Below are 12,329 nucleotides of genomic sequence, written 5' to 3'. Positions count from 1 at the left end.
CTATTTCAGTAAAAAAAATAGGGTTGGGGGCATAGCCAGGAGTAGTAGGGCCCTGAGTTCCACCCTCAGCACCACCAATTAATAATAATAATAATAATAATAATAATAATAGTAATAATAATAATAATAGTGGTGTAGCTCAGCAGTAGAATGTCTGTGGGTTCAATCTCTAGTACCCTCCCCCTCCCCAAAGAATCACCATGCCCACCACTAGAAATAGGGACTTCTAGGGCCACTGGCTCATCTGAGAAGGATGCCATCTGCTCCTGAAAACTCATCCTCGGGCTTTTACCTGACCAGACAGTGTCACCACCATCATTATAAAATCTATAAAAATCTTAACATTTAGTGGGCAAGAAAGTGGAGCTGTGACTTATTGCCCTGTGGCATGTGGACTTTATTTCTTTGAAGATTGAATTGAGGAGGCGATATGATTAGTTCAAATAATTAGGAGGCCTGTTTTCTTTTTTATTCATTTGATTTTGGAATTTCGATGTCACTTTAAAGCAAAACCAAATACTTACTGAGAAACATGAGAAAATATGCCTATTTCCTCATGGTTTTCTCATCAGTTGTTTTCTCTAAGTTATGAGAAAATAAAAGCTTTTAAACCAAAAAGCCAAATTTAGGAAGAGATGAGATGTTATTAAACTTGGGTCTATATTTCTGAAGAATCGCTTGGAATTTTATAAAAGCAAAGAACACAAACATCATCCCTGTGTTTATATTAGGAAATAAGCATTTTAAAACATGCAATATGTATTTTAAACAGTTTTCCTCTTTTTAATCTTGCGTTGCACCCAAAAAATGCTAATGGTTACCAAATTGTTTTTTGGCAGAGTAGCCTGACCCTTAAAAAGAGAGAGAGAAAAGTGTTATAGGATGTGATGGGAGCACATGACAGAGTTACGAATCTTCCATTCTAAGCCTGTATTAACTAATCCCATGATCCCAACCTAAGAGGTTACCCGAGGGCATTTCTCTACATTGCATTGCGTTCATCACCTGGTAATGAACGAGAGTTTTCATGGCTCCTAATAGAGAGATGTTTCCTTTATTAAGAGAGCAAAGTGGGGGGTTTACAGATGCTATCTGAGTGTACCATTGAGCTGCTCAGCCTCATCTATATGCCCCAGCTTGTCTCAATCAGTGGTGCTTATCTCAACAATAAAGCATTCAGCGTCTAGGAGTAGGTTTCTTCCTACACCCTGTAAACAAGAGGATGAATATCTTGCTATGTGTCTTAAAATGGGTTCAGTAAAAGAAGTTCTGCTCTGCTCCCTGTCACCAGCAATAATCAGCTTTTCACCTCCACTATGTGTCCCCAACAGTGCAGGGCATACCCAGACCTCTGGGTGTTGGTGACAACACATTCCTGAGAAGCAGCAGCCCTAAAAGCCCAGGGACATAGCCATTCATTACAGTTTCTTTGTGCAGAGACATTTTGTTTACCCAACTCCCTCCCCATGTGCTAACAATTAGATAACAACTGCATCCATGTGGAGAACAGGCAGTGTCATGGACGGTGGGTGGCTTGTTTCCTTAGTTCTTTATCGAAAACATATGGAGATGTTTATATATAAGTAGAAAACAATAGAATACTGCCATTATGTTAGCAGCAGCTAATAGAACTGTACATGAATGGAAATCAAACATATCTCTACCTACACCAGAAGTCTGGCTTACTGATAACTACACATCCTGTCTTATTTGGCTGTAAAAGATGTTTTATTGTTTCAGGCTTTTTAAAATTATACTTAGAAGGCTATATTATTCCCTAGTTTGGAAAAGTTTCCTTTTGGCTTTAGTTTTTGTTTTTACTTCTTTCTTTGCTTAATTAAATTGCTTTATTAGTAGGGATGATAAATTATATCCAAGTAGACTCTGTATTGTAGTCACAAAATTTTTTTTTATTTATACGTTTGTTTAAGTATAGTCTCTATATTTCTGACTTAAAAGTGAGGACTTGGCCGGGCTTGGTGGCGCACGCTTGTAATCCCCGCGCTTGGGAGGCGGAGACAGGAGGATCGTGCAGGTTCAAAGCCAGCCACGCACGCTGGCTTAGGAGACCCTGTTTCCAAATAAAAATATAAAATAGTTCTGAGAGTGTAGCCCAGAGGTAGAAGGGCTTCCAGGAACCCCAGTACCACCAAAAAAAAAAAAAAAAGTGAGGACTTGTGGCTGGAAAGTTAGAAGTCTGCCCTCAGTAGACAGGGCAGTAAATTGAGAACACACAGAGGGAGAGGTAGACCTCTGGGGTTGAGTCCTGACTATACCACTTACTAGCCAGGTAACCTTGGGACAGCTGGATAACCTCAGGGGCTTGTCTGTGGAATGAGGAATGTGACAGCGTTCATTTTAATAGCACATGGGATGGACAAGCTGAAAAGCCAACAATGACATTGCTGTTTATCGGTGCTCATTAGGCCTTACACTCTACAGTGAGTCTCTTACAACTCTTTGAGCTGAGGGTACCATGATCACTTCCATTTCATGGAAGAAGAAGCTGAGAGGTTACATGGTGTACCCAAAGTCACACAGCTAATGATGAATTAACTAGAAGATCCAACTCAGTCTAGATAACTCCAAAGCTCATGATCTTCATCTCTCTACAAAATGGCTGCCACGTATATAGCCCATAGCACCTCTGAAAGTGACATTGCTTACCTTATTCTCTGTACTCCTATCCTGTGACATTGCATAGTGGCTTTCCCAAGCTGTGAAGTCTCCCATCCCTAAGACACCTGTTCCTTTGCAGTTAAAGAAGGCCAAGAAGCACTTAATGAATATGTAAGTTCAGTTCATATTTTTTACTCTTTTTTACTCTGGTCTACAAAAGCATTTTCTTTAAAGGTGCTAGATGTTTCATATGCACAGGTTCATTATTCAGGCTTAGGAAGAACATTTCCCTGAACCTTCAGATGGAGAAGCCAAGAGCTAAGGTGTCCTGACTTAAGAAGCAGGAAGAGGCAAGTCACCTCCCCCTGTAACCCTGTGTCTGTTGCTGTGTTGGGAACAGAACAGAGTGGATCTGCAGCTCTGACCACCTCACCAAGCTGCTCATTAGTTTGGGTCTGACAGCTAAACTGCTAACTAGCTCCACTTTTAACCTAAACAGTACATAATTAGAAGCACTTTGCCTGAGTCTCTTGTTGGAAACAGAATCTGCCTGCAATATGGGAATCCCGTGCATACAAGAATACTCAATTCTGTTTTCATTTGCAAAATGTATTTTTTTTCTCCTTTTTGCAGAAAAGGTAGAGAGTTCAGGTTGAGGAGTATTGCAGGGCTGTCAAGAGAAGAGAACTAAAACTGCCAAATGACATGTTCACCTGCTGACCTAGCAGCAATGTATTGTTAAATGAACCTGAATATAGGACAGGAATGCAAATATTTTGCATATTATTAATTCTAATGATGCTACCATAATGCGGTAGCCACAGCTGAAAGCTGAGGTAGCCTATTTTTATTATGCCTTGGGTCTTCTGGTGAAAAGCATCAGGAAGAGAGAAATTCCTTAGAAATAGGAGTGGAAATGTGAGCAGGTTTCTGCTTTGTTAGCCTTCTCATCATTAACAATGACAACAGAAATCCTGGTGTCTCTGGCCTCAAGTCCAGTCCTATTAATACCGGAATCATCTTCTCTTGGAACCCACCACTGTATTTGCCTGGCCTCAGTTCACTTCCATAGCTAATGTTAGGAAAAGACTATAAGACAGAATGTCCTTCAGTAAAAAAATGCTTATGCAACTCCAAAATTGTTATGTAAGTGAAAAATCCTTTTAACCCAGAACAAGGGACTCTAGTCCCATGCCAGCAGATGCAAAGTGCAATTTCAGAAAGCATAGGATTTCAAGGCCAGCACAACCATCTGCCAGCTGTGTGACTCTGAGCAATCCCTTGACCTTTCTGATCTGCAGATCCCTCCCCTATAAAACCACATCAACAGTAAAGCTGCTTTATTGATTTTATGGATTGTCAAAGACCAAAGGAGACTGTGAATGTGAGAACTTTCTGGGAGCACTGTACGAGTGGTTCTATTGATTGCACAAGAGGAGAAATGAGGAGTGAGGAGCAGGGCTGTCCAAGGATAGCTCAGGAATAAGTCAGCCAATGTGGCGTTGAATAGCCTTGGAGAAGAGAGTGGCTCCTAGGAAACAGGGCCTGGCCAGTTCCAGGGCCCTTAAACTGGCAAGTGAGGGTTGGGTAGCAATTTAGCTGTGCAACCTGTCGAGAGCCTGTTATATTCTAAGCTCTCACAGTGACAATATCACTGTGCGCTTTCCCACCAGACTTTATTTGCACTTTATTTTACAAACCGGCAGCCTGGCAGAGTTGCCCGGGATGAGAGTGTTGTGGTTGTACACCAGGGAGAACAGTGTTTCATGTCTGGTTCTATTACTGCCCTCCCTGGGGATTCAACAGATGGAACAACAACAAAACCAGAAACCCAAGACAAACTTGTCAGTTTGATGCCTTTTAGCTGCAGCAGAACTCACAATTAAAATAAGATAGCGTGTCTCTTCACAGGCGAGAGGTGCAGAAAGAAATCCACAGAGCAGGCTTTATTTATCTGAGCACACCCATCACTTTCCAAGCCCTCTGCCCCTGGGAGGGATCATGTACACGTATACAGTAGACACTTAAGAAAATGACTTGAAAGAATATTACTGCTGGTAGAATTGATTGAGCAGTTCTCATATGTTTCCCCTCATTATATTTCTTGAAACCTTTCAAGTCAGGCCTCAAGATTGGGAAATTCCAGGATGAGTCATTATGCACCTGTCAGAACCATTAGGTAAAGTGCAGACCAGACCCTCAGCCGGGCAGGGCCATGTGTATTTTGGCAACAACTTGTGAGGAGGCGAAGTGTGTAATTGTTGCTATTACTGTTTTATGGTTTCCAAGGAGAAAGCACAGAAGCAACAGATATGAACTGGACATTTTTCTCTTTTGTGTAGGCCAATATTTCCAACTATAGCCTGGTGATGGAGTCTGACTCAGGGACCTTCCTGCCCACTGGGCTGCAGTTCACTGGCAGCGACAAGGCCAGGGCCATCATGCAGGAGGTGATGAGCCTGCTGCAGCCCCTCAATATCACTCGGCTCCTTAGTGATGGAGAAGGGACGGACATTAGCTTCTGGATCCAAGCTGGCGTGCCTGGTAAGACTGAAAGATAAAATGAGTGTTCCTTTTACACGGTCACTGATTAAAATAAAATTTCTGTTTCATATGGTGCAATGTTTACTGATAGGCCAAGTAATGCATGGAAACCCTTAGTTTTGGTGTAATTAGATGATCTCCAAATTGAGATAATAATACTTTGTACTTGCTTACCCATCTGTCTTCTCTTTTTGAATTATAAGCTTCTCTCAGACCCAGAAATTCTGATTTAATATTTCTAGGATCTGGCCTAGAAATCAATTGGGTTTTGTTTTGTTACAGAGGTTATCTTTGGTGACTGTAGCATAATGCTCTCATGACCAAGATTTGAGAGAGTGATCTTTTTGAGATCTTCAGAAAAATTTATTTCTGAAATCTTTGCTGGCTCAAATAATTTTCTATACAAATAGTGTGATATCTGAAATTCTGCCATCAGAGATCTATTCTTTGTGTAAGGAGTGTTTTCTGATAGTCATTTAGTTTTTCCTTCATGCAAAGACCTTTGTTAGATTGGACATAAACTAACTTGCCCTGGTTAGTGATTTATCATTTGAGTATCCTGGAGAGAAACCCTAAGCCTGTGGGGACAGGGATGACATCAGGAACACAGAGTGTAACTGAGGAGGTTACAGAGCTAGAAGCAGAAATAGTCTGGAAAACAAACTTATACAACTTTAAAAATTTGCCTCTAAGAAAAGGAGTTTTAAGTGTTTATGGCCCTAGATGGTTCCCTCAATACCATTATATACATAATAAAAAAATTATTCAAGAATCCATCTGCAAATTGTTCTGTATTTTTATTATGCATATAGGAGACTCAGCCCCTAAACAGTTTAACAGTACTGTTTCCAGAGCCCTTTCTGCAGCTACAAAACATTTCATAAATACAAAAAAAAAAAATGTCTCCAGCCCACTCCAGCTTTTTTTCTTTTCTTCCTATAAATAGAATTCACCTACAATACAGTACATAGATTTAAGGTTTAAAAAAAAAAAAAAAAAAAGTATTCTTGGGGCCGAATGCAGCTCAGTGGCAAAGAGCCTGCTTTCAGGTGTGGCACTCTGAGTTCCATCCCCGGTTCAAAAATAAAAAAATAAAAAAAGATAAAAAACTTATTCTTAGCTGGGTGTGTTCGCGCACATTTGTAATCCCAACATTCGGAAGGCTGAAACCAGAGGATTGTGGTTCATGGCCAGCCGCTACTTAGTGAGGCCCTTTGCAACTCAGTGAGACCTGGTTTCAAAATAAAGAATAAAAAATAGTGCAGGGGATGTAGATCAAAGGTCAAATGCCCCTGGGTTCCATTCCCAGACCTGAAAAAAAACTTATTCTTGAGATATTATAAGTTTTAAAAGTATATTTTAGATCTTAAGGTTTATACTAAACTTTATTAACTAAAAATATAAGTAGTTTTTTTCTTATTTTTATATAAGGACCTAATTCCTCTCTGCTTGGTCTGTATATATTTTAATCATATTTTATAATTCTCTGAAATCAACATTTCCATTTACGATAGTATATAATACTCAGACAGAAATATATATATATATATATATATATATATATATGCATATATATGTATGTATATATAATGTCATTGAGAAACATGAGCAAAGTTTAGGAAAGAAAGTTTGCTATTTAAGCTGTACAAAATCATTTGTTCAAATTATTTCCTGAGACTTACATTTTTCCAAAGGAAATGCTTAAAAATAAGCAACCAAGTGGCAGCTGTTAAAAAAGACTAGAAAAAGATCATAGTGAATCTGAGTGAAGACCCCCTAAGGGTGATAACCAAATGTGAAGCCGGGCGTGGTGGCACACACTTGTAATCCCAGCATTTGGGAGGTTGAGACAGGAGGATAGTGGTTTGAGGACAGCCTCAGCTACTTGGTGAGGCCCTTTGCAACTCAGTGAGACCCAGTTTCACAATAAAGAATAAAAAATAGGCTGGGAGTGTAGTTTAGAGGTAGAATGCCCCTGGGATCCAACCCCAATACTGAAAAAAAAAAACATACCAGAAGTGAGAAGGAACCAAAACCTAGGACAGAATTGGGACCAAGAAGACAAAAATCAACAACAATAAGTTACTGTCCCATCCCCCGCAATACACACACACACACACACACACACACACACACACACACACACACACACGGTATTTCTTGTTTTCTGGATTAGATCATGAGAATTGGCTCCAGTTTTATCCCTTCAGATTTATGTCCCCCCCTAAAAATGGTTTTGTGTGGACTGAACAAGTTGATCTGATTGTCTTCAGCTGCAGTAAGGACGGCTTTTCCCTCTTGGCCACGGTGGGGTCGGTTTTTTGTTTTTATTTTATTTTTTTTTACCTAGAGAAGTGGAGTAGAGGATTTGAGTCCATTATTGTTGCTTGAGAAAGAACTTACAATTTATTGAGTTCCTACTATTTATGGGGTACTTGGTTAGGCTTTTTGCTGACACTGTCTTCAAATCCATATAGCCATCCTGTGAAGAAGGTGCGATTTGGCCTATTTTGCAGATGATGAAATGGACTCAGAAGGGTTAAGTAACTTGCATGAGGCTACACTGCTCTAAGGACCAAAGTCACCCACAGAATGGGCCATTTTCGTGTCAAGGCTGGGGCCCTTTTCCCACAATATGCATCGGGGCAGGGAGTCTGGAATGCTAAATTGGCCTTCTAAATCTCTGGCAGTGTCTAAAATGTTTATGTTACTCACATCTTGCTTATGCAAAGGATTTCAGTTCATTCCTGCTCCAAAATAATTTACCTCTTGGAGAGAGGAGTTTGTTATTGTAAATAACTACTTATTTCGTCTTACATTCTCTGTTCTACTCCCCTTTCTATCTCTTTAGACCAGAAAGGTTTAGTGAAAGCCAGTAGCTCATTTAGACTACTATGAATGTTTCCTGGAATTCTTTTCTTAATTCCATGAGTATTAGAAAGATGAGCCAAATTATTGATGCCTTTCCTTGATTACTTTTGAGCTGGCTTTTGATACTTCAGACTTGGGCTCTTTCTGGAAGAAACAATGGAAGTGCTCATATTATAACCTTTGTTACTTATTGGAAATTTTAAAACCTTTAGAAAAAAAGAATCGTAATTGATCTGAAAAAGAAGATAAAAATAGATCATGATCGTTACATATTCTGTATTCTTAAAGATCTGGCAAATGATGACAACTCAAACATTAAGGGTAACATTCAAAATACTATTTATGATTTAAATAATTGCGTACTTTGATTTCAAAATATTAATGAAGAATAATAGTTCCACATTTTATATAGTTTTATTGGTTCACTTTTTCTTTTGCTTCTTCCACTGATGCAATAAACATCTATAGACCCCCTACCATGTTCTAAGCCCATTAAGTGTCTATAATCTGGGGTGATCGTATGATTCCTAGATACTGTATTTTTAATGTTCTATATATACTGAATATAAAAAAATAGTTATGAGTATAAATAGAATTAAAGTCCAATATGATTCTAATATAAAAAACAAATAGATCAATTTGTGAAAGGATTCTCTTTGGGAGAAGAGAGATAATGTCCTTCACCCATCTAAATGAAATTTAATGGGCTATCTATAAGGATTTGAGGAAAAGCTAATTTTAAAAAATAAATATCTTAGATATACTTTTTGCATAACCTGTCTGTTCTAGATCTTGATACTCCAGCCTCCTCTCATTCCATCACCTTCCATACTCCTGCTCTTTCCACCAAACTCTAGATTCCTTTTAAGGTCTTATGTTAGGCATATTTTTGTTGCCATAACCAAATACCCAATAAAAACAACTTAAAAAGGAGGAAGGGTTGATTTGGGCTCACAGTTTCAGAGGTTCATCCATGCTCAGCAGGCTCCAAGGCTGGAGCCATGGTAGAAGGATATGACAGAGGAAGGTTGCTCAGCTAATAGCAGCAAGAAGCAAAGAGAGAGGGACCAGGAACAGCTAGTTCTCAAGGTCATGTCCCCAGTGACCTACTTCCTCTAGCTATGCTCCACCTGCCTATCATTTTCACCACGTCCCAGTAAATCCATTCAAATTACTAACCCAACAAATGGATTTATCCACTAATGAGGTCAAAGCCTCCATAATCCAGTCTTTTTGCCTTTAAACATTCCTGCATTGCCTGACACAGTAGCATTTGGTGTGGGCAACATTCCAGACCCAAACCATAACAGCACACTCTGAATCCTTCCTTAGCCCATGATATTCTATTGCTTTTCTAAATTTCCAAAGCACTTTTAGTCCTTATTACATAATTGGGCACTTGCACCCCACAACATTGCTCTTGGATCACTAGGAATTTAAGTGAATTCTGCCTCCTGTATTTAGTGATCAGTTCTTCAAATGTAAGATTAATGATTTCTAGTTCATCGCCTCTTCCGTAGCTTTTAGTTTAAGTTTGGGTATTATTTAGATTCTTGTAATTCTTCTTGAGAGAAAAAACAAAAATATTGAAAATAATCATTTCAACATTAAAAGTGTGGAGGAAACAAAGATCCTGAGAAAAGAAAGCCAAAAACACTTTGAAATTATTGGCAGAATGATATATAGTATTGAAGTATAAAGCAATTAGGATTATTTCTCTTAAAAGAGTAAAAACTGGGAGAAGATACAGGAAAATATTTTCTAGTGTTTTAATGATTCTTCTACATAAAATGGTAAGTAGCTATTTCCTGACTCTTTCAAATACAGTGCAAGAATGATTTAAAGTGATCTCAGAGGAATTTAAGTTAGTCTCTATTCACTCCAGAGTGAACAAACTTTAAATCTTAAATTTTTGTCTGATTAAGTTGCATCCCTAACATGTCAGTACTGAGGTATTAATACATGGTTTTCAGACAACCCTAAATTCATCCTTCTTGAACATCTTTCTTTAGGAACTCTTCCACGAAACAATTAGATACCCTCTCAATGTAAGCTAGGAGAATGAGCTCACTCTCATTCCACATCTGCCAATAAGAGTTTCCTCCTCTGCTTCAGAAACTGAGATTTAACCTTTTTCTAATTTGTTGGATTATGGTAAATGGCATGCTGAAAATAATTAAGAGGTCTTGAGTGCATGTTCTGGCTTCACAAGCAAATGATATATTTTGTTTGAAAGCCTCCTTCCTCTATTATTAAGCATCTTAACTAGTCACCTACTGTATGGCCCTGAGGAGTCAGTAGTAAAGCACAGAGACAAGATCCACATCTATACAAATGACACAGTCTAGCGAGTGAGACTTGGTTTTATCTCATCTGCAAAGTGCGTACGGTAACCTGCACATCATCGTCTCCACCAAGCAGCCTCATCTGCTCTTCCCCCATCTCCTCTCTCATTGACTGGTACCACAATCCACAAACCTCAACATAATTTGAGACATGCGACCAGGCAGTTTCCAAGTTCTGTTTACTTTCAGTCTCCCTTATTTCTTAAACACTCTCCTTCCTCTCCAGCCCATAGACCTTGTCTCATCACAACTCACTGATTCCTACAGTGGCCTCCTCCTGAATATGCTGACCTGTGTTCAGTCCCCTTCTACCTCATTGACTCATTGCTTCCAGAGTAAACTTTCTAAATAGAATATCAATGCATCAATTGGTATTCTTTTGTCTGTGAAATATAACAGAAGCCCCAAGTCAGAATGGCAATAAAGAGATTTTTAAATTATCTTAAATAAAAGAACTGTGGTCTGAGTGGTTTCAGAGTTAAAGTTTAAGATGGCCATCTGACCACGTAAAGGACCCTGGTTCTTTACACCTTTCATCTGAACATCCTTGACATGTTGACCTTTGTCTTAGGTTTGTTTCTTCATGGTCCCAAGATGGTGATAGCTGTTCCAAGCAACATACTTTCACAGCACAAGCAACACATTTGTACAATAGCGGAAGAGAGAATGTCAATAATTGATACCCTTTGTTAAGAGGGAGGCACTCTTATTCAGAAGCCCTAAGACAGAATTTACTTCAACCTCATGGGCCCAAACTGTGAAACACATCTGTGGCTATATCATGTTGTGTAAATGGAGTAGAACTACCAAGGTTGGCTGATATTGATCAAGCTTTACTTCCTCAACCTGGAGTAAGGCCAGAACTTCACTAAAATATATAAATTCCTGATTTAGGAGAAATTTCCCTAGAAAAGATAAGAGTTTCCATTGAATGAACAAAAGTAGCTGTAATATCTGATCATCTACCCTTCTCACTTGAAATCCTCCATGTCTCCCTGTTGTCTCCAGAGCATTGTGCATCACTACAGAGTCTACTGAGTGTGGAATGCAAGGCCTCTCCTGTGTCAGGCCCTGGCTGTGTGTGCACCTCTCTTACGTGGTTTCTTCGCCTGTTTTTACACCTCTCCCAATAACTAAAGTCTAACTGAAGTTCCTAGCACACCCTTATATTATCACACTTCCTAGGCACTGGACCTGCCTAGTCCATCTTTTCCAATGGTTCAGCTCTTTGGTCTCCTCCTTTGCAAGCCAGGCAAGTATCCCTTTAGCTCCTCTCGAGCCCTGGGTCACCTCTCCTTGTAGTACTCACCTCATTCTTAGAATATGAACCCTGAGAATTCCCAATGCCTGAGAAAAAGTGCCTGGCCCTTGACAAATGTCTGTGAGTCAAATGCTGAGTGAGTAAGGTCTAGGTTTATAGGAGGAGTAAGATACTATGGGAGAGGTTTATTAACTGTGATGTACTACCCGATCGTAAGTTAGGATTGCTTCAGTAATAACACTGCTTTGCTGAGCTGTCCTCTTTCCTTACATATTGAATTGGTTTGGAACATCATATTTTGATTTATTTCATCTCTTCTATAATAGTTCAGACTCCATGTTGAAGTAGCAAATATGCAGATTATTCAGAATTTCACATATTTTCCATCTTGCTTCTTTTGGTCCAGTGCTTCATATGGCATTAAGCTGAACTAAATTAAAACTTTCCATCCTGACATTCCCAAAAGCTTTGCTTCTAAAATGTTCCAGGAAAAAAGGCAATGAGGACACAAGAAGGCATGGTAGTGTAAAGTAAATGGAAAGTTTAGCTTAGGGATGCGTTCTTTTCCAACCACCAGATGGAAGAGTGCAACCCAGCAGTTCTCTGTCCCCTGCTGTCCCTAATGAAAAGATGCCGCCCTGATGGTGAATACTCTGCGTGGTGTTTGAAGGGCTTCATGCTCTAGGATA

At 39.3% G+C, this 12,329-nt stretch overlaps 1 protein-coding gene across 1 annotated transcript in view; it reads left to right on the top strand.

The window, feature by feature from the left end:
• Window positions 1-12,329, top strand: part of CPQ (carboxypeptidase Q) — a gene marked incomplete at its 3' end in the record, with an annotated part of 413,030 nt that overhangs the window by 281,227 nt on the left and 119,474 nt on the right. Inside the window, exon 6 of the mRNA XM_080693957.1 lies at window positions 4,962-5,163. Within this exon, the coding sequence (XP_080550083.1) occupies window positions 4,962-5,163 (202 nt within the window). The remainder of the gene's footprint in view (window positions 1-4,961; window positions 5,164-12,329) is intronic.

Source organism: Muscardinus avellanarius (assembly GCF_963383645.1).
Source record: "Muscardinus avellanarius genome assembly, chromosome: 4".
NCBI classification, from domain to species: domain Eukaryota; kingdom Metazoa; phylum Chordata; class Mammalia; order Rodentia; family Gliridae; genus Muscardinus; species Muscardinus avellanarius.
This window is presented reverse-complemented; position numbering and strand designations above follow the sequence as displayed.